The 21,388-nt window shown below is 50.6% G+C and overlaps 5 protein-coding genes across 6 annotated transcripts; 3 read left to right on the top strand and 2 right to left on the bottom strand.

Moving 5' to 3' along the window:
* Positions 1 to 2,378: 2,378 nt before the first annotated feature.
* AAFC00_004518 (uncharacterized protein) lies at positions 2,379 to 4,031 on the bottom strand (the record flags this gene model as incomplete). The annotated part of the gene is made up of 3 exons (XM_069344172.1): positions 2,379 to 3,553; positions 3,604 to 3,763; positions 3,834 to 4,031. The coding sequence occupies 3 exons, from the start codon at positions 4,029 to 4,031 to the stop codon at positions 2,379 to 2,381; spliced, it is 1,533 nt and encodes a 510-aa protein (XP_069196588.1).
* A 1,536-nt stretch (positions 4,032 to 5,567) lies between these two features.
* Positions 5,568 to 7,086, top strand: AAFC00_004517 (uncharacterized protein; the record flags this gene model as incomplete). Its single annotated transcript, XM_069348174.1, has 7 exons — positions 5,568 to 5,738; positions 5,803 to 5,839; positions 5,894 to 5,961; positions 6,014 to 6,056; positions 6,112 to 6,260; positions 6,441 to 6,737; positions 6,796 to 7,086. The coding sequence occupies 7 exons, from the start codon at positions 5,568 to 5,570 to the stop codon at positions 7,084 to 7,086; spliced, it is 1,056 nt and encodes a 351-aa protein (XP_069196587.1).
* A 1,385-nt stretch (positions 7,087 to 8,471) lies between these two features.
* Positions 8,472 to 9,857, top strand: AAFC00_004516 (uncharacterized protein; the record flags this gene model as incomplete). Its single annotated transcript, XM_069344171.1, has 1 exon — positions 8,472 to 9,857. The coding sequence occupies one exon, from the start codon at positions 8,472 to 8,474 to the stop codon at positions 9,855 to 9,857; it is 1,386 nt and encodes a 461-aa protein (XP_069196586.1).
* Positions 9,858 to 10,322: 465 nt separating this feature from the next.
* AAFC00_004515 (uncharacterized protein) lies at positions 10,323 to 11,549 on the bottom strand (the record flags this gene model as incomplete). The annotated part of the gene is made up of 2 exons (XM_069344170.1): positions 10,323 to 11,297; positions 11,358 to 11,549. The coding sequence occupies 2 exons, from the start codon at positions 11,547 to 11,549 to the stop codon at positions 10,323 to 10,325; spliced, it is 1,167 nt and encodes a 388-aa protein (XP_069196585.1).
* Positions 11,550 to 15,304: 3,755 nt separating this feature from the next.
* Positions 15,305 to 21,127, top strand: AAFC00_004514 (uncharacterized protein; the record flags this gene model as incomplete). Of its 2 annotated transcripts, none has more annotated exons than XM_069344168.1 (1): positions 15,305 to 21,127. In XM_069344168.1, one exon carries the CDS (start codon positions 15,305 to 15,307, stop codon positions 21,125 to 21,127), a length of 5,823 nt encoding a protein of 1,940 aa, XP_069196584.1. The 2 variants fall into 2 exon arrangements, with proteins under 2 accessions (XP_069196584.1, XP_069196583.1); XM_069344169.1 differs by having other exon boundaries at positions 19,532 to 21,127.
* Between the last annotated feature and the right edge of the window lie 261 nt (positions 21,128 to 21,388).

Raw genomic sequence — 21,388 nt, 5'->3', positions numbered from 1 at the left:
TGTCCTTTTCCCCTATGCCGTCTTACTCGGACGGTGGAGACGGCTTACCCTCGCCCTGATCCATATGGGACAAGGTGAGCGTCAAGACTTGGATGCTTCCATCACCGTACATACGGTATGCAGACCTATATGGCAGCATCTCCTCATGCACCTTCTCACAATCTCCAATTCTCTAGACATTGACTGTCCTTGGAGAGGTTATCGAAGATTAGCGGACACTCCTTGACGGAGCGACTTCCAAAGACGACTTCACGTTTCACTATTCATAATGTCCTTAGCTACAACATCTCCTTGTTTCCCTTTATTCTGGTTCATGAGTGGCGGCTTTCATTGCAACCTAAACACATCTACTAGATACCCATCCTTCAAGCCCGCGTTCGGGTTTTGTTTCCACCAGTCATTGAGGCATAGTATGAATTATGCTTCTTCTCGATTGGCGTTGTCATCAGATATCTTCCATCATCACTTAGCCTTTGTCAGACTGCCCATTTGTAACCGGCCCGAAGTACGACGGCCTAGTGGCATTGAAACAAGAAAGCTTGTCAGGACTTTTTTCGGCGTCAACGTTTACAATCGTCTCGAAGTGAGAGAAGCTGCCAAAAGAGTGTTCCCGGATCCGCCAGCTACCCCACATCGACTGTCTCGCTGAGCTATCTTTCAGTCAGTCAAGCTTTCTCCGACACATCTCGAAACCTCGATTCCATCCTGATCCTGATTAGCTTCCGTATCTGCGAATGTGCTCCTTGAAACTCACTGGAATCCCATTTGGCTCATAACTCATCACCAACTTGGTATGATACACTAGATTCGGATTGCCCACGACGTCCGTTGCTATTTTCTGCGTTGGTCTTTGGTCGGTACCCAGATACCAGTTCTTATTGCTCGGATGATCTGTCTCCTTGGTCTCCCCAGTCGCTGCCTTGTGTTTCTTCTCTTCAACAGTACTCCTGACATACGCGAGATAATCTGGGGCGCCTGGATGGATGACATTGTCTGCAGTCACAGTACTTCCCACCTGCACTAACCCCAATTCTTCACACACCTTCAAGTCATGTGTATAAGCCGGCTTGTAATGATCAATGAACAGCAGGTCGATCTTCTTGACAGAACCACTAGCACAAAGTCTTCTGAGACTGCCATCGCTAGTGCCAACTTCGACCTTGACGACGTCGCTCAAGCCAGCTAGATCAACAAAGCTTCTAGTAATCGCGGCGTATAAAGGGTTACACTCGAGGCTGTAATAGCGTTCTCCTCCAGCCTGCTTCACAGCATTCCCAAACAGCACAGCAGAGTATCCCACATACCCACCAAGCTCGACCATGGTCTTTGGTTTGACCTTGGCAATAAGCTCGGACATCAAGACCCCCTTTCTTGGACCAACGTTCATCAGATACGTTTTGCTTCCGAACTCATCAATGGCTTTGAGCACGCCACTCGGCGAGCCACGCATCTCGTCTATCGAAGGGTGGTTGAAGACATAGTGTAAAAGCTCGACCTCACGACCGTCACCGAGCTGCGTGGTCAAGTCAGATCGGACCTCCACCGGACATCACCGAGATCCTTCGAGCAAGCATACCAGTATTTTGCCGTCGTGTTGCGCGTACCATCCGTCATCACCTCCGGTCTTTCCTTCGGCAGCTGTGGTAGCAGCCATGATTCTTCGACGATATCCAGCAGGGACGAATCAGGCAGATGCTATTGGTAAGGGGAGGGTGGTTAATCAGGTCCAGAAAAAGTCCAGACAGTACTCGGGCGTTCCTCGATGGTATTTCCTTTATTGTGGCCACATCATCTTCACAAAGCAAAAGGAGTCCGATCTCATGACTTATTATATTATCGACTTGCCGCGGCTCTGGAACCCGACACGGGGCCCTCTCTCAACCACAAGGATTTGCAATTGTTGTGTGATAAAGCCGATACAGTAGTGAAATAAGTAACCCAATCATGGAAACCAATTCGAATTTCTCCGTGCTCGTTCGTGGCCAATGCTCAGAGAAGCTTGTATTCCTTACTGTGGGTCGTGGTTAGTGCTTTAATATACCTATACTGTGTCATATGCAGGGTTAGTCGTTCGCAAATTATGCCATTCCCGGTTTACTGCACTTGTGGATGTGCTATGGCCTATTCTTTGATGGCTATTCCCGCGGTCGTATGTTACGCTAGAGATCCATTTTCTATTCCTTCGTTCGAGATAATGACCCGTCTGTGGGTTTACAACATTGCACGTTCATGTGTGAAGGTGATATTACAGATGTCACTACATGACATTTCAGTGTGAGATAGAAATCGTATTCTCGGAAAAAATCAACACATTAGCAGTTCCTGCTGCAACCTCGTGATCATGATAATGCATGCGTCAAGTTTGCCGTTCGTTCCCCCTAGTACTCATATCGTAGTTCAAGATTCTGCTTGTCAGTCAGACCAGCATACGCCTTCGCATCCTCCACCTCAGCAACGTCCTCCGATGATTTCTGAGCTCTCTTTTTGTTCTCCCAGACTAGATATCCGAACAAAAGTACGCATACAAGGATGACAGCAGCTTGCAAGGCAACCATCGCGATCTTGGCGGGTTGGTAACCGGGGGCATCGCGGTCCTGGAAAGTCTGCGGTCCAATGATATTGCCGATGGCAAAAGCCCCGTTCATGACTGCACTTCCGAATGCGCGCTTGGTATGTCCAGCTGTGTTTGCTGTGAACCATTGGTAAATTATAGGGGTGGTTCCGAGGAAAGTATTGACAAGATAGACACCAGCTAGAGCGCCTGATTTGTTGGTAGTCGGTAGCCAGGCCATTAATCCCGCTCCAATGATGGTGGGGATAGTCATGGCGATGATCCAGGCCCAGCGGTGTCCGAAGTAGCGAACTCCATAGCCGCAGAGCAGGGTCGAAGCACAAGTGACTGCGCCCGTGCCCATGTTCAGGAGTGCGGTCCTCTCACTGGTGTAGCCATAACCTTTTAGAATTGTGGCTGAGTATGTGGTGACAACGCCTCCGCCAGTTCCCTGGAGACACATGATCAAGCCTAGACCATACATCTTGAGATCACAGAAGCCCTCGACAATCTGGGATGGCACGAAATGCCTATTCTCGATGCCGGTCTGATTGACCTTCACATGCTCTAAGAGAGCTACCTTCTCTTCATCTTTCAAGAACCAGGCTTGCATGGGAGTGTCCGGGACCAGGAAGAAAATGCCAGTAGAGACCACTAGTGTCACACAGCCCAGAACGACGAACATGATCCTCCAGCCAGCAAGTGAAGCACCAACAGAGACGTGTTGGAAAGCCCAGGATATAAGACCACCAAGTACTTGGCCCAAGCCAATGCCCATATACCACAAGGCGAATCTCGAGGCCTGTTGCTTTCGCGTGTACCATTGACTACTGATCAACATCAATGACGGTGGAATGGCCGACTCGAAGATGCCACAGAAAATTCTGACTGTAAGCAGTCCGCCATAGTTGTGTACCGAAGCCATACTAGCTGTAGCTATGCCCCAGAGGAAGAGCGTCGCTCCGAGGTATTTTGCGGCAGGAAGACGCTGTAGCAAGAAGACTGCGCCATGTGTCAGTATACTGGAAACACAAGCACACTTGTATTCATACTGTTCGGTGCCGTCATGATCAGCACTGCGATGAAGAATGCCGAAGATGCATTGGAAAAGTTTTGACCATGCAGATGGGCATCTTTCGTAAGGCCCATAACTTTTGCATAGTTGAGCAGGATCTTATCGAGGAAGTTCATAATATAGCAAAAAGTAAGAAACTATTCGAGTAAGCCAATGTCTCAACTCAAACACAACCAGGTCCAAGGAATCGGGTTCTCCTTTACTTACCGAGATGACATAGATGTCGATCTTCCTTCTCAGTCTTTTCATGTATACTGCATCATGACTTAGAGCAGCATTTATTTCATTCTTGTGTTGCTGGAGATAGTCAAGCGCATCATCTTTCGTACGATCATTGATCGCTGGCCAGTCTCCTCCTTGTAGTGATGGACTTTCTGAAACATGGCGTTCTTTGTCGACAGACATGGCTGTATACACTTCACTTGAAGATGGTGCTTAGTATCCAGTGGAAAGCTCAAACGCTTCGACAGGCACAGGAACCGGCCGTAACATATACTAAAAGAACAGACTTGAAGATTCGCCCACCGGCAACAACATCCGTCTTTACCACGAGACGAAGCCCAACAGTAATCTCAAGCCTATCAGCCTTTGATGAAGTTGCTTCAGGGTACCCACAGACATGGGAACTATCAAGACTAGGGCCTGTAGGAGTGCTATTAGGACCCGTTTGGTCAGCCTTCCAGAAGCCATGAGTCGAGGCCTTCAATATATCCTATAAACCGCTGGGGACGCCGTCTGTAATCAATAGAAATAATGTGGACTCTTTCATTAACACTACACATTTCGCCGATCATACCCATCTCCGGAATCTCCATCACAGATTGCTCGGATGACCTGAGGCTGGTGTGGAAGTGGAGCGGTCAGGCACAGCCCACAGTCAGTTTTTCAATCAATAGGTATTATGTTCTGCGTTCCTGGTCTGTAATATCCTTACACTGGACCCAGAACCAGAACCAAGGGTCACCTGCATCGATCGATATTGTTAGATCGGGGTAACGAGATGGAGATGAAGAGGCAATACTTGCGGGCTGGGAGCTAGTCGCTTGTCCGTGATGCATATTACTTGACTTACGGCCGAGCGAAGGTATTCATACTCGCATAGCTCATTGCACTACAGTTTGAAGGGCAGCAGAGACTGCATGCCTGCTGCTATTAAACGAGGACCGCAAATTGAGGCTCTGTGTGCGTGCTTGTTTGGAAAACGCAATTGGTGTCTACCTTACCTAAATAAGGAAGGTACTATTAATCACGCCACGTGGGGATAAACTGCACGAGCCGCCGCTGCGGGCCGCTTCGCTTAATCGGTGGACGTCCAGTTCATCTACTTGCGTTAAACAACTATTATAACTCCGTAGGAATATCCGCGGACCTCAGTTGGCCCACTGTAGGTCGACTGCTGCTCTACATTTGAATCGAACGCCTAAGATACATTCACACGCGTTCTTTTTGGACGACATGTGCCAAATCCTACGCAATATGTGGAGAGTGATCACCGACACCGTCGTGTCATCAGAGCATCGTCTTTCCAGGTCCCCCATGCCTTCTGGTCCATCTAGCCCATCTGGTCTCGCATGTGTAGCTTATGCGGATGACTGCGGTCTCGAGGTCGCATACTCATAGCTATGATCGTTAGTAAGTCTGTGTAAAGTTCACATCTCATAGGCAGAATCTTGTTCTGGCTGTCTCCCTGGATGCACTAGCTCCACATACACATACGTTCTATCTGCTACGCCGTCTCGTTGCTTGATTCTCCTTAGCTTGGGTTGTTCTAACCGATATGGATCATGTCGGCTCGTCAGTGTATGATAGTGCTCCTGTGAAAAGAAGATGTTCATCCGCTTTGAGCACTTATAAGCCCCGGTGCGTCTGATCTGCTAAGCCAAGTTCTCGACCAAGACTCCAACCATAGAGAAAGACCTTTTCCATTGGCGGTCAATCATCATGACTTGGGTATACCACGCTACTCCAGAGATCGATGCGAAGTCAGAATATCCTGCCATCATCACTGTCAATGTAGTGTTCACTGTCATTGCGATACTGTGCGTCGCACTCCGTTTTGCCATTCGATCTGGGTCGGTGGCACTTGACGAGTGGGTAACTCTTGTAACTTTGGTCAGTGACAGCCCGACCACAGTCTAGACCATTTTTTGCATGCTGAGTAGGTTCTGAATTGCAGTTGTTCGATGTCATATACAACATCCTTTGCATTGTGCGTAAGTTTGCGTTCCTGCGCCAAAAAGCTGCCGCCAATTCTGACCTCCTGCCAGAAACCAGATACGGCCTGGGACTTTCGCTTGCAGACCGACCAAAGCAAACCGCACAGCCGCTGAAAGTGGTATGAGATGATCACACAGATGAATTAGTTGCAACGATTAACAGAAAGACAGCTCAGCTATGCTGGCAAACCATTCTATCAGTTCGGGATTGCAGGTAAGTCAGATCGACTCCGTTCTGCTTCCCTACCAAATCTGACATTCTCAAAAAGGCTTCAAACTCGCACTGTGTGTCAGTTACCTCCGCCTGACAGAAGGAGCTGATAAGAGGACGTACCGCCGTGTCATATGGACTGTTGGCATCGCATCAACCCTTTTTCACTTCGCATTTATGCTTATCGTTCTATTTTGGTGTATCCCGGTGAGTTAGCTCTTTTCTCTCATCTTCACCTAGGCTTGGCCATCCTCGTTAGATGATCGCGGTGACCTCAGATCTCCAGGTCATTCGACCTGACTTGCAATGTCCTCTCGGGGCTTCGCGAGATTATCACATTGCCATTCTACATTAGTGTTCGGTTAAGCATCCTCTAACTTTGAGCAGTTGGAGAAGAACATTCATGCAAATGTTCCTGGGTATTGCCTTCCATTCGGCCCGGTCAATTACACAATGGCAAGCATCACTGTCGTCTGTGATCTGATCATCTTCTTCCTTCCTATCCCTCTTTTCCTTTCGCTGTCACTCACCAAACGAGCCAAGCTGGCTCTCTGTTTTGTATTTGGACTCGGAATTTTCACGACAATGGCCTCGATTGTCCGCATCGGGTATCTACACGAAGTGGTGGATAGTGGCAACAACAGCACAGTCGTCATGCTTGGCACACTGGAATTCAATGTCGGAGTACGTAGAACTTTCCATCAATGCATTGTTGAGATACTGTCCACTGACATCTGCACAGATCATCGTCAGTTGTGTGCCATTCCTCCGACCGTTGTTCAGCAATATGAGGAAATGGCGTGAGCGATCATATGGCACTGAGCCTCAGCGTAACTATGCCATGAACACAATCAGCAAGTCTGGCGCCCAGACTCAATCGGCCGAGATTGACGATGAACTGGTGAAAGATACGAGAAGGCATAGCATCACAGAAAGCGAAGAGAACATACTGGAGCCAAGGCGAGATATGATGCAGAATCCTGGGATTGTCAAGACTCAACGGTTTGATGTCAGCTCTGATGATGCCTCGTGAGCTGGATCCAACGAATCAGACACTTATCTCGGAATACAGCACAGATTGCGTCTGAACGTTAGAGAGATCTGATGTATGGAGTAAACGCCTTGGAAATAGTGCGAGAGGCATGGGCGGGAAGGGACGACAAGTCATTCGGACAAACTTCACTTCTTTTCATAACTTATCATTTTTACTTCTTGTTTCGTACGTCGATCTTTCCATGAAGCGGTGTCAAGAATGCCATCCGTCATTACAGCCAATCCATGACTATTTATTTTCATATCCTCACCAAAGATTGATGGGTAGTACAGCGGTCGTTATGTAGAGATCAGAAGAGAGTAGCATCAAGAAAGATATAGGTCGACAGGGTTTCCCGAGCGTGTCTACTCTTTGTAAGGCAACAGCTGCCACTCCATGAGGTCAGCGGTCAGTTTTGTCTTCACTCTGTTCTATGCTCTCGTCCTGTAGCATTGTCGCGATTATTGAGACGCTCGTCCAATTCCCGAGGGTCAGCGAGAGATCTACTCGTGTCACTGCAGGACTTGGAATGAACAGCGCCCCAAGTGGCTGTGCATTGTGGCATGTAGGGTTAAGGCTACAGTACACTATTCGATTGAAATTGAGGTTGGCGACTCAATTAAGCGAACTATTTCGCTCGATCTGTGGCTACCTAGGTAATTTCCCTGACTTCCGAGAACTCTGCGAGTCAATTAGACCTGTTGACGTAGTGTACATGGAGGCTCGGTCAAGGCTTGGTGGAGTTTGTGCCTACTTTTTAGTCAAAGCTTGAGACGCCAGCCACAGATGCTTGTTTCGAGATCCGGCGACGCGCCGCCCTGCCTCCTGAATCAGCCTGGTCTTCTCTACTCATCAGTTGCTCCTGAGATATCTCAATAGCTTCAAATATCGACTACTGCTACACCAAGTGGTTAATACCTTACAGACATATCGAATTGAAGAAAGTGTAGCTCATCCCTGTACCACCCCGCAAAGATCTCAGCGAGCGATTCCAGTTCCTGGGTGGGACCTGAAGCTAAAGCAGCCCTGATTCCGTCATACCCTGACCTCACCGGGTTCCGGATAAGGAGCGATTGCAAATCAAACTTCATCATCATCACTGCAGTGGCATCTTGCTACAATGACCAGCTCTGCCTTGTTTTTTCTTTGCTGGTGAGAGACAGATGCCCAAAGCTTGTCAGCACGTAAACACGAGTGCCCGCGTGCTGTCGTTGCATGTGTCTTCGCACCTACAAAAGGTTGGTATGCACCTGTGAGACACTACTGTTAGATTTCTTCTTCCCACCTCTCACGCACTCGCTGCTACTTTCCCATTCTCCTACACAAGGTGGGGTTGATTTGTCTGCATCCGTGTACATCGTCGCGTATTGCCCTCTAGTATAAGGATGCCTTGCCTCACTTCTACTACCGTAGCGCTGCTTTCAGCCTCGGCGCTGGTCGCCGCAAAGTACACTTTCGACCCATTGGAGCATCTGGCTGGTGTAGCACCCTACTTCGAGCCCGAGTCTCCAGCATTCGACCCTGCTCCACCTCAAGGCTGCAATGTGACGCGCGCAGCGTACCTAGTCCGCCACGCAGCAATCTTCGCAAATGACTTTGACTACGAGACCTACATCGAGCCTTTCGTGGAGAAGCTGGTCGCTAGCCAGCAGTCCAACAGTAGTGTGGATTGGTCGCGGAGCAGCGAAGCAGCACTGCGATTCCTCTCCGACTGGCAATCTCCGATTTCCGATGCTGAATCCGAGAAACTGACCAAGATCGGCCAACTCGAGGCTTTCAAGCTCGGTATCGATGTTGGAGATCGTTATCCTGATCTCGCTGACCCCAGCCGCGTGTGGACCAGCACAGCAGAGCGCACTGTCAGATCCGCCGACAGCTTCATCTCCGGAATTGCTACTTCGCCCAACGAGACTCAGTTGATTCAAGTCAGCGAAGGCGAAGAGGAAGGTGCAGACTCCCTGACTCCCTACGAAGGGTGTCCCGCATACTCCTCCAGCCGCGGCAGTTCGCAGTCGAAGACGTACCAGAAGATCTACACCGCACCCATTCTCTCTCGTCTGCGAGCAGCAGTGCCCAGCTTCAACTGGACCGCGAACGACGTGACTGGCATGTTTGAGCTCTGCGGCTACGAGTCCGTAATCCGCGGCTCCTCGCCCTTCTGCTCTCTCGAGCTCTTCTCCGCCAACGAGTGGCTCGGATTCGAATACACAAACGACATCATGTACTTCCAGAACACCGGCTACGGAAACCCCATTTCCGGCGTCGTCGGCTTCCCCTGGGTCAACGCCACCGCTCAACTCCTCATGTCCAACGCCAACGCCACAGGCAAAGCGCAAGACCTGACTGTATCCTTCACCCACCGCGAGCTTCCCCCTACCGTTCTCGTCGCGTTAGGCCTCTTCAACAACTCCGCGTTCACCGGTGCCGACGACGCCAACGCGACCATGCCCAACGACGCAATCAACCCCTACCGCGCATGGCAAAGCTCCAAGATCCTGCCCTTCCTGACCAACATCGCCGTCGAGAGAATGGAATGCGACAGCTACGGCTACCAAGACTCGTCGAACAGCACGGGCGAGTACTACCGCGTTCTGGTGAACCAGAGCCCGCAGTTACTGCCTGGATGTGTGGATGGACCTGGGTTCAGCTGCTCGCGCGATGGGTTCGCAAAGATGATCGAGGAGAGGGGTCAGATGTTTGGTGATTTCTCGGCCAAGTGTGGTGTGGATTATAAGAACTCGACGGATGTGCTTGGTATTTACTCGAAGTAGACAAGACTAAAAAAAAAAAAGATGGTGGTGGAAGTGGTTGCATGGAGAAATGTTCGAGTTATGACTACCTAACTTACCTTACCTAATGGACAGCTAATGTATCTAATGAATTGGAAATGGTTCTTTGAACAAATTGATACCGTACGTGGCACTGGCTGTGAAGGTAGCATGTATCCTGTATGAGGTAGGTAAGATGGACAGGCATGGGATGCTCAGTAGGCTCAAAGCGTGGTTGGGGAAGGTACAGGCGGACCGACAAAGCTCCAAGGATTCTCTTTAATGGCAAGTGCACCGATCTAGACAAGTACATTTCGACGAATTTCAAGAATTGAGGCGTGATCGCGCAAGCATGCAGGGCTCTATACAAAAGCACATAACATTATTGCGCAGGACATTCTGATTAGTTACACAACACCAAGACCTCGTGTCAAGGTGTGACCTGGCAACATTTCAAGCTACCCTCTCTCAAAAAGGAGCAAAGGCAAGCTCATAGGCCAGACCAAGAGTGAGCTTGGCATGCTGCAACATGTGATCGAAGCTCAAGAACTCCAGCTTGTCTTCCGTGGTGTGAATCTTGCCATCAGAGTATTTGAAATCACTCTCGATAACAAAGGCACTTGGGTAGCCAGCCTTGCTAGCACTGGCGTGGTCAGAGCAAGCGTAGCCGCACTCGGTCAGGATATATGGAATATCGCAGTAAGAAGTTATAACCTCCTTGATGAAGTCGGTCAATCCAGGATCCACAAAGTCAGTAATGACTCCGACACTCTCGGGCTCGCCGGCATCTAGAGTCTTCTGAACGTAACCGGTCATGTCCTGCTGAAGCATGGCCTTGACGTCGCGACCGGCCTTCTCGTAGCTCTGGAAAATTGCTTGAGAGCCCAGAAGTCCACCTTCCTCGGCACTGTACCAGTGGAACTCGACTGTGTTATCCTGCTTGCCAGCAACGATATCGTCCTCGATGAGAAGGACGCGCAGAGCTTCCAGGATAGTGACGGTACCCGACCCGTCGTCGTCAGCTCCAGGAGCAGCGAGCAAAGAAGGGAAGAACAAATTGATGCTGTCTTGATGAGCGCCAATGATGACCGTCTTCTCGGACTTGCCGGGCAGAGTGGCAATGATGCTGTTCTGGCCCCACGGATGCTCAAAGTGCTTGACATGAGCGCCGTGATCAAGAGCACCTGCATGAGCAAGTGTCTTGTTCACCTGATCAAGCAGCCAGCGGGAGGACTGGGCGCCATATTCGGACTTGTAGTAGCGGGTGTGGAAAGATGTGAACTTCTCCAAGTGTGCGTACATGTTGTCTTTCTGTAGCTCTTTCAACAGTGGCTTCACAGACGAGTTGTAGGCCGTGTGCGCGGGATATATGACGGCGGCATTCGACTTGGGCACAGAGCCAAGGTCAGGAGTGTAGGTGATGTCGTAGAACATACGCCCTTCCTGCTTGTGTGTCAGTATTGTAATTCGAAGCGCAGCACAAGGAACAAGACGAAAGCCTACTCTTCGCAATTCCCACTTCTCGGCATCAGTCACCCACCGTGTCTCGCCTGGCGACAACTCGATCAGGGATCTTTCGGGTTCAGAGAAGGGTGATTGCAGTCTCCCAGCCACCTGCTGGGCGATCAGAGGGACCGAGAGGGCCTGCACAGCCAGGCCGGAGGCACAAGCGGCGAGCAAAGCGGAAATCTTCATAACTATACTGAGAGACTATAAGATGTCCGGGAGGAATGAGATGAGTGTGTAGAGATGGGAGAGATAGCAAGGATGTTGCCTAATGGATGGAGAGAGTGACGGAGTGAAGCTGGAGTCGGAGATTGGAGATACGATAAGGCGTCGATAAGGCGTCGATAAGTCCATCACATCATGCAGTATACCGAGTCACTGACACCAAGACACGCGACCTACATACCCAGCTCATGACTCAGATAGATCTTCCACTACCGCACCATTCGTTTACCCTGCACCCTTACAGCACCACCAACGTCCAATGGGAAAGCCACCCAAAGTATCTTTTGAGATGCTCTCTACTACAATGACCTTTTGGTGGGCATGCAGCTCTTCCTAAACCGTCCACATGAAGACGCCTACCTCAAGGGAACCCCTATCGTTGCGTTCTGCACAACGGTTTCGTCAACCTGCTCGTCTCTCGGAGAAAGAGTGCTTATAGTATTCTAGGTGAAAGTTCCAATGGCATCGGACTGAGTGGTTGCTCTATGCCCTTGCCGTAGATGATCGAAAGATCTCCGAGTGAAATTTCACTTGAGAAAAGTGGCGAGACTCGGATATCATGCCCGTACTCAGCACGAGGCTTGCGACCTCGCGGTTGGCGATTACAGCTTGAAAGAGCAGAGCGCCATTCATAACGTCGGTCGACCACGGCGTGTCTGTGCACTGCCGGTAGGAGGATATGCACTGCTCCACCGTCCACTGTTGCCTCGTGAGTGGCATTGGCTATCAAATGCCGCAGCACAGCACGAGGTCAGTCGTCAGGCTAAGCCACACAGATTGGTATGTGTTAGGCAGGTGAGCGCGTTGTGCTCGTGGGTCACTACCGTGTGGAACTCTGGGTCCGGCCAACATTGCTAACGAACGCATTCAATGCACAATGACCGATTCTAGCTGAAGATGGGCACCCCATCTAGTGATGTCCCGAGTCCTTGCTATCTCGATCATCCTTACATCCTTGAAGATCCACACCACATCCACTCCACGATACGCTTCGAATCGAGCATGCGACCAGAACCGATGTGTACAGTGCAAGTTCGCATCTGAGCCGTGCAAGCGGCAGTGACACTCTCATACTGTAGATCGCAACACTGGCACACTAGGTTTGATGCCCCACCTCGGTAGCTCTGTTTCCATGCCCCACTACCTACCTACTAGTCACCACTCAGCCGGCACGGCCGACAGTTGACAGCAATCGTAACGTCGGCCTTACCCGTAGTCCTTGCAACGTGCTTCTCACTAGTTGTTGGTGACAGAGGCATGACCCAGATTTAGTTTATGCAATTCTACGGTTGTTACGGCATGTCCCTCTGTTCTTGGGTGGTGCTTGCGGTAACGGCAAGCCTGGGATGAACGATGCTTGCCACCGTGCAAGCGAGTCCCCACCTGTCAGGCTTGAAAGATGGCAACATCTGGTCGGACAAGTATACCGTCGTGACAGCCAGTACGAACATACCAGCATCCTTTTAACAGACTACACCTTCGCTGTAGCGTGCGCCAGGTGCGATGACCTTGAAAACGCGCTCAGGCTTCTTCGCAATGCAATCTTCGCCGTTGTCCAAGCACGCTCGATCACATCCCCGAGATCTACGACAACCGACCCAGCTCCGGATTATAAACGGTAGCAAACCTCGGGCGATCGGGGCCGAGTCAACGGCATTGCGTTCACCTCACAAGGTATGCTCGGGCCTCCTGTATGGGGTGTAGGGGTGTGAGACATTTACTTCATATCCGTAGTTGTAAGCGACGACGGCCAGACCTGAAGACCACATTGTGCCGGGATACTTATATGGTACGCCACAAAGACGAAGTTGGCGCGGGATCAATCTCAGCTGAAATGCTTTCTGCGAATACAGTACCTATACTTTATTTCACCGCTGCTAAAATTGGACAGAGCGGCCTGCAGACCAGGTACATATCGTCTTCTGATTGGCTGATTGGTATCCTCTCCCGCACTCAGATGCCGATGCACCTGTCCTTTCGAACTTCTGAGGGTGAGTCTGGCAAGGTACCGCTGGATTGACAATCCTTATTCTGCCTGAATGTCTGCGTACCAATGTTCAGTTTGCCTGACCATCTCCGGTCACCATTCGAAAAGCTTGAGAGTGAGCTTTGGTAATCCAGCTTCAAGATCCCAGATGCTTCCTCGATGATCGACATGCATCCGCGATTGCAGCATGTACCTCACTTGTGATCGGGAAACGTTTTACGCTGCAGCAACAAAATTGTGTGTTTTGAGCATTCAATCATGATTGAACCTCGCACAGTCATCTGAGACAAGACAGCTCACAGAATAGTTCAATCATCCAGGGTCCCTACAAGCCTCGCAAGGTTCAGAGATTTATGTGCTAGCGCTTCAGCCAAAGCATCCCTCGAATTACGAACCTGTTCGGAAACAAATTCTAAGCCAATGAGAGCGAGGTTTGCTCGGGAAAACCATCCACCACGTGCCTTGTCGGTCTGTGCACCCGCGAATTTTCTTGAACTTCAGGTGATACAGTAAAAAGCTCAGGTACAGTGCCTATAGTACAGCAGAACCTTGTTGGTGTGGTACCTTGCATGTGTTTGACCCATACCTTAGGTCGGCTAGAAGCCTATGACCCTCTCGCAGCCGCAGCCGCCATCGCCGTCGTCGCCGTCTTTGCGGCACTGTCCATTAAATCCCCGAAGCATCTAAAATCAGACCAAGTGTGTGCATACGAAGCCTTCGGTTTGCGAAGACCATGCACAATCGCGGTGTTACAAAGTCGGTCTAGGATCGTTGTCCATGTTCCAGATCTCTGGTCGATCTGGAAAAAGCACACAAGTGCCGATCAGCGATAGATTCGCACCGAGGGGTGTCCAGGCACGGCAACGCATAAGCATTGATTGACATCTTAGCAGCATTTATGATAGGAACTTGACCCGCAGTCTCGGTTACAAGTAGAGGTTAAGCATTGCCTGCTCGAGCAGAAGAGAGATGTCTTAGCAGCACGCTACAAGCTCATTCTCGGCTGGTAAGGTTTTCCAGAAACAAGGTTGCTCTTACGGGAGCACCCACGCGTGCTGAATCAGATATCAGATTAAGCTATCCTCGCAGTGGCGCTGATCTAACATAGTTTAGCTTTGCTATTTTCCACCAATGTCGATGCATTCTCTGAGCTCAAGAACGCAGAAGGTAGGCAGATGAAAGTCTCCATATCTCATGTCTCTGGCGAAGCAATTCAACATCAAGTTCAACATCAAGTGACTACTGTAGTTGATGGATCCACCCATAACCGTGTGGCGGACACCACGAGACGATCACTCCTGGTTCGAGATGCTCTCTTAGTGTATCATACACGAGTTTGACGAGCGACCAACACGAAGATACTGGTACATGAATGTGGTGCTGCCGCTCGTGCCACCCGCAAGGACATGAGGCGTAGAACTTAGGCTAGATTCGTACCTAAGCAATCTCGTCCGGTCCAGATACTATCGGCCTGCCCTGCTCGAAGTCACTGATTTCAGTGAGCCATATTATATCGAAGTGCACGGATTGAGTAACCACGATGACTGTTAAACCCGGCTCAGTGCAAGACGCATGGCTAAAGATATGGTAGGACATAGCTTATAAGTACATGATTCCATTCGACATAAATATGCCGTGGCCTCGCTGGCAAGCAGTCAGCTGTTGAGAAGGCGCGCTCAGTTTTCTATTCTTCTTCCATTTCACTATTTTCTTTTAGGACCGTACGCTCGCTATGCGGTTTTACCTTGTGGCTGGCCTTACCGGGCTCGCTGCTGTTGTATCAGCCCAGAATACAACCTCCACTTCGTGCGGTTGCCTGCCTCCCCCATACACTTCAAACCCCAGCTCATCCTTTACCAGCTCCTTCGTGACCTCTGTGACCTCTGTGACCTCTGTGACCTCTGTGACCTCGTCCACCTCATCCACCTCGGTGACGTCTTTGGCCTCTTCCACACAGGTCACGGCATTGACAGTCGCTACTGATGGTTCTGGTCAATTTACCGCCATTGGTGCTGCCGTGACGGCGGCACAGAACAGTGGCGTTCCCACTGTCTCTGTCAAGGCCGGTACATACACCGAAGCTGTTATGATTCCAGGCACACAAACCATTACCATTGTTGGCCCCACAGCCTCATCATATGCTGGTAACCAGGTCGTCATCACCACGCGTGGAACCGCCGGTGCCATTGGGTTTGGTACAAGCAACTCCTTGGGCGCTACCTTCAAGTATCTCAACTTGACCAATTCGGCCACTTCTGGAACTGCACCTGCTGCCTATGTCAAGGGTTCCAACGTCGCCTTCTATGGCTGCTCTCTTGTTTCTGGCGGCACAGGCGTTTACTATTCATCTTACAGCACTGCTCTGATCTACAACTCGTACATCGAGGGTCCAGACAAGCTGTTCACCAACTACCCTACCGTCTACGTGTATGGATCAACAATCGTACCCCTGAACTCGAATGCACTCATCATGTACGCCAAGGGTGCTACCATCAACAGTGTCGACTACAACTCGACATTGGTCGTCGATTCCAGCTACGTGGTCCAGAAGCCTGGATACACCAACACTTATGTCTACCTTGCCGCACCAAACAACGTATACACTCAGGCAATCTATCGCAACACGTCCTTGGCTAGCTTCATTGCTCCAAGTGGATTTCATTCCACGTCTTGCTCTCTGTCAGCGTATTATGGAGAATACCTCACTACTGGCGCCGGAGCTTACTCTTCGACCAATTCTGCCAGCCGTAACGCCGCCTGTGATCATCAAATCACCGTAGGGCAAATCTCGTCTTTCAACATTGACCAGGTTTTCGGCAATGCTTATCCAGGCTACGGTACCTTCTCCACAAGCTGGATTGATCCAAGTGCGTTGAGCGCAGTACAAGCCTCCGAGGCTTCCCAGGCCGGTTCGGGCTCGAGCTCTTCCGTCACATCGTCGGCATCATCGACCAGCAGCTCCGCCATCACTAGCAGCACCATCATCAGCTCTTCAGCAATGTCTTCTTCTGACAATAATTCGACAACGAGCGGCTCTGTTACTTCTAGCAGCACCATCTCCAGCTCTACAGTCAGCACCTCAACGACTGCAACCTGCGCCACTCCTACACCTTCCGCTACTCTCGTTGTCTCTCTCAATGCTACGGACTGTCAATATTCCAATATCTCTGCGGCTGTTGCAGCATTGCCCAATGACTCGAAGCCGTACACCATCCTTGTCATGCCTGGCACATACACTGAGCAATTCTCAGTCAACCGCAATGGTAAAGTGACTTTGATCGGTCAGACCACATATGTCAACGACTATACGCAGAATCAGGTCAAGGTTCAGATCTCCAACGGTCAGCTTACCAGTGCGGGAAAGAATGAGCTCACTCCTGTGATCTATTCGAAGAAGAATGACAAGTCGGGTCTGGCCGTCTACAACATCGACTTCGTCAACACTTACCCACAGACTGCAAACACTGCTGCTCTTGCTGCTGATTTCTATGGCGCCAACATCGCAGCATATGGCTGCTCCTTTGTTGGCTTCCAGGATACCTTGCTCACCAACAAGGGCACTCAGGTGTTCAGCAACTGCTACATCGAGGGCAGTGTCGATTTCATCTGGGGTTTCTCAACCGCCTACTTCCACCAGTCTTACATTGCCACCAACACTAAGGGGTCTTGTATTGCTGCTCAGAGTCGTGCCGCTGGTACTGTGTCTGGCTACGTTTTCGATTCCTGTTATGTTACGTACACTTCCTCATACGGAACTACGTTCGGAGCAAGTTATCTGGGACGCCCATACAACAGCTTCTCCACTGCCATCTACATGAACAGCTATCTTGACAAGCACATCAACGCTGCTGGTTGGCAGATCTGGTCCACGGGCAGTCCCCAGACTGACAATGTCACATTCGGAGAGTTCAACAACACTGGCCCAGGTAGCTGGCAGAGCGGGACCGCTCGTGTTTCATTCGCGACGTCCTTGACTTCCACTCAAGCAGATGCTTACACTCTCCAAAACTGGATCGGAGACACATCTTGGATCGACATGACGGCTTACAACTTGGCACCTTCGTTTACATTTCCAGCATCCGCGACCTCTCCTTCTAGCAGTGCGGCTGTGACTGGTCCGACATCAACTGCGACGGTCAACGCACACCCGGACAGTGGTTCTGTGCCTCCACAATACGCCGTGCTAGTCTCATCAAATGGGGAGGTTAATGGCTCTTTTGCGAATGTCACCGCAGCCCTTGCTTCCTTGCCCACGGACTCAACCAACCAGACTATCTTCTTGTACGCAGGTACCTACACCGAGCAGGTCCCTACGATCAACCGCCCTGGCGCTGTTCGCATCATCGGTTACACTACTGGCAACTCCGGACAATCATACAAGGACAACCAGGTCACCATTACTTTTGCACGTGGTCTCTCTGTTTCTCCGTTGCCTACCGGTCACTCCGATGCCGAGACTGCTACCATTCAGACTTCGTCCAACAGAATTTCTTTCTACAACATCAATATTGTTAATTCTGAAAACCTCGACGGCTCTCAGCCAAGTTATGTGACACTTGCTGGCTCCATCTATGGTAACGACATTGGCTTCTACGCCTGTTATTTCCAAGGCTGGCAGGACACTCTTCTTACCGGAGCCACCAATGGTTACCAGTACTACGAGAGCTGCTACATCGGTGGTGCAATTGACTTCATCTGGGGATACAGCAAGGCATACTTTAAGGGCTGCACTATCGGTGCCAAGAGAGCCAAGTCAGCAATCACTGCACACTCGAGGGCTTCATCATCTGCCATTGGTGGGTATATCTTCGATCAGTGTTTGTTCACAAATGCTCCCGATGCTACAGTCGATCTCACCAACACTATCTACCTTGGAAGACCTTACTCGCAGTATGCTCTTGTTGTTGTCAAGAACTCTTACCTTGACGACGTTATCAACCCTTCTGGATGGAAGACCTGGTCTGCTACCGATCCTCGAACTGATCATATCACATTCGCCGAGTACAACAACTCCGGTCCATCCAACTGGGAAAATAATGCTGTAGCTCGGCTGGCATTTGGCAATGCTACACTTCTGACCTCTGATACTTACCCCCTTGAAAGTGTCATGGACTCTACCTCATGGATTGATATGACCTTCTGGAACTCCATCAGCACTCCCATGCCTGCGGTAATCAACACGACGACTCCCACCAACATCACCGTGTCTGGCAGCTCCGCATACAACGGCACCGTTCCTCCCACCGGTGCTATCATCGTCTCGAAGAACAGCATCCCTGGAGTCATTACTTACAACACCATTCAGGCTGCGTTGGACGTCGCTCCCACTACCAGCAAGGTCAACGCCACGATCTTCATTTACCCTGGTGTCTATGAGGAGAAGATTATTGTGAACAAGAGTGGTTCCACCATCTTCATGGGTTACAGTTCCTCCACCGATGACTTCGCTCAGAATCAGGTCACTATCCAGCAGTCTTATGGTGAGGATACTCAAGGTGAGGGTAGCGATGTCGATGCTGCCACGGTGTATGCCACCGGAAACTACTTCAATGCCTATAACATCAACTTCCGCAACAACAACGGTACCCAGCAGAACATCGCATCTCTTGGCTTCGCTGTCAAGAGCAGCAAGTATGCTTTCATGCACGGCTGCCAGATCTACGGCAATCAGGACACCTTGTACATCAGTGGTTCCATGTTTGCCTTCAAGTCTTACGTCGAAGGTAACGTTGATTTCATCTTCGGCGCCGGATCAGGATACTTCTTGAACTCTACAATCTCACCCAACGAGGACGGAATTGCCATCACTGCCGCCAAGCGTACCACCAACACCACACAAGCTGGTTTCGTCTTCGATCAATGTACGCTCAAGCCCGCTGCGGGACTGTCTGGTTTCAAGAACGTCAGTCTTGGACGTCCTTGGAACAACAATGCTCGCGTCGCATATATCGGCACTTACATGGATTCAATGATCGGATCAGCTGGCTGGACTCAGTGGAGCAAGTCGGCTCCACAGACCGACGGAGTGACATACGGAGAGTACCACAACTACGGTCCTGGATCCAACATCTGTCAGCGTGCAGGCTTCTCCAAGCAGTTCAGTGACTCCGAGGTCGCCGCCTACCAGCTTGCAACCTTCTTCCCAACCACTTCCTGGATTGACTTTAGCGTAGTCGACGTCCAGCCCTTCACTGTCGGCTTTGGATCCGCTCCTGCACCATGCTCGACTGTTAGCAGCACTGTCACCTCTTCGGTTGTGTCGTCTACCTCAATCATTTCGTCTGCTTCGTCTTCTTCGTCTATTTCGTCTAGCAGCGTTCCTTTTGTTACCGCATATGTCACCAAGATTGTCACGGACAAGGAGACTTTGTACACAACCATCCAAGTCCCTGACGTCACCAGCACTTCTGTCATGACAGTGACTGCTAACGACGTGGCCACGATCACCCCGGAGCCAGTTTTCAGGACATCAACCTTGAAGTCCACTTCCACCGTCTTCACCACTGTTACTGCTGCTGCTGGCACTACAACTCTCAAGTCTACCGAGACTGTCTACGGCACCACTACCGTTCAAGGAAAGAGCACTACCATCAAGACCACCTCTGTGACTACCTTGACGACTTCGGTAGCAGGAAAGACTTCCACTGTCAAGGCGACCACCACTGTATTTGCTGTCAGAACAACCACTCCTAAAGCCGTCACAAGCACAGTATCCGAGGGCACCGTCGTGACTGTCTACAGCACTGCAACTCGCAAGGGTGGCGTCGTGACGTCTGTAGTCACTGTGAGTGCGGCTGGCGCCGTCAAAACATCGACAGCAAAGGCAAGCACCGTGACGAACTTTGTGACTGCGATCAAGACCACGACAAAGAAGACGACAGTGACAGAGAAGTGTATTCCCACAGCAAATGCAGCACGTCTGTTCCGTCGTGGCGTCGAAGCTCGTGCAGCCGCAGGCACCACCACCGTGACGCAGCTTACAACTCTCACTACCTTCGTCAAGACGTCCACCGCAAGTCTCCCTGGCTCGACTTACTACACCAGCGTGACCAGCACCATCAACAAGAGCGGTGTCACGACGCTCAAGGCTGCCACCTCGACCGTGACGGTCACCATCCTGGCGTTCAAGACGTCTGCCGTGACTGAGAGCGCCAACGTCTTCACTGTCACCAGTGTCGCGACCGTCTCTTCCGTGGCCACGGAGTCACTCCCCGGCGCTGCTGTCACCAACATCGCCTACTCGACCGCATACATCACAGAGTCTGGCGAAGTGGCCACCACGACAAGCTTCCGCACCATCAGCGCTACATCTGTAGTCACTGCCGCCGCGTCCACCATCACGGTGACCAGGTCCTCAGGCTCCACCGTAATCATTAAGACCACTTTGCCGGCTTCCACGTCGACCGTCGTCAAGACCACGACCGTCTCGGCAGCGGGCTCGACCGTGTTCATCACACCTGCGCCTGTGACCAAGGTATCGTTGGTCAAGAGCACGCAGACTGTGTTCAGCACGGCGACCAAGACCGCGAAGAACGCCCCTGCTTGCTCTGATTGAGATGGTCGTCTAGAGTCTTGGAAGACATAAAACGACGAAGCCTTTGATTATACTCTATTTCCTAATGTTTTTTACAAAACAAGTGTTGCATGAAGGGGTTGTTTCTTTCTAGTCTATACTTGTTATCTCCCATTCTATATTCCATATAAACTTATTACTCTTCGTCGTACATATTGAACCGCGTTCAGTGCCTCGCAGTGAATGATGGAATGTTCCACTAGATGAAAGGATCTGAACATTCCCAGACCATGAATTACTATC

Source organism: Neodothiora populina (assembly GCF_041146345.1).
Source record: "Neodothiora populina strain CPC 39397 chromosome Unknown canker_contig_3, whole genome shotgun sequence".
Lineage (NCBI taxonomy): Eukaryota > Fungi > Ascomycota > Dothideomycetes > Dothideales > Dothioraceae > Neodothiora > Neodothiora populina.
The sequence above is the reverse complement of the archived record's forward strand: the minus strand, read 5'-3'. Positions and strand labels throughout refer to the sequence as shown.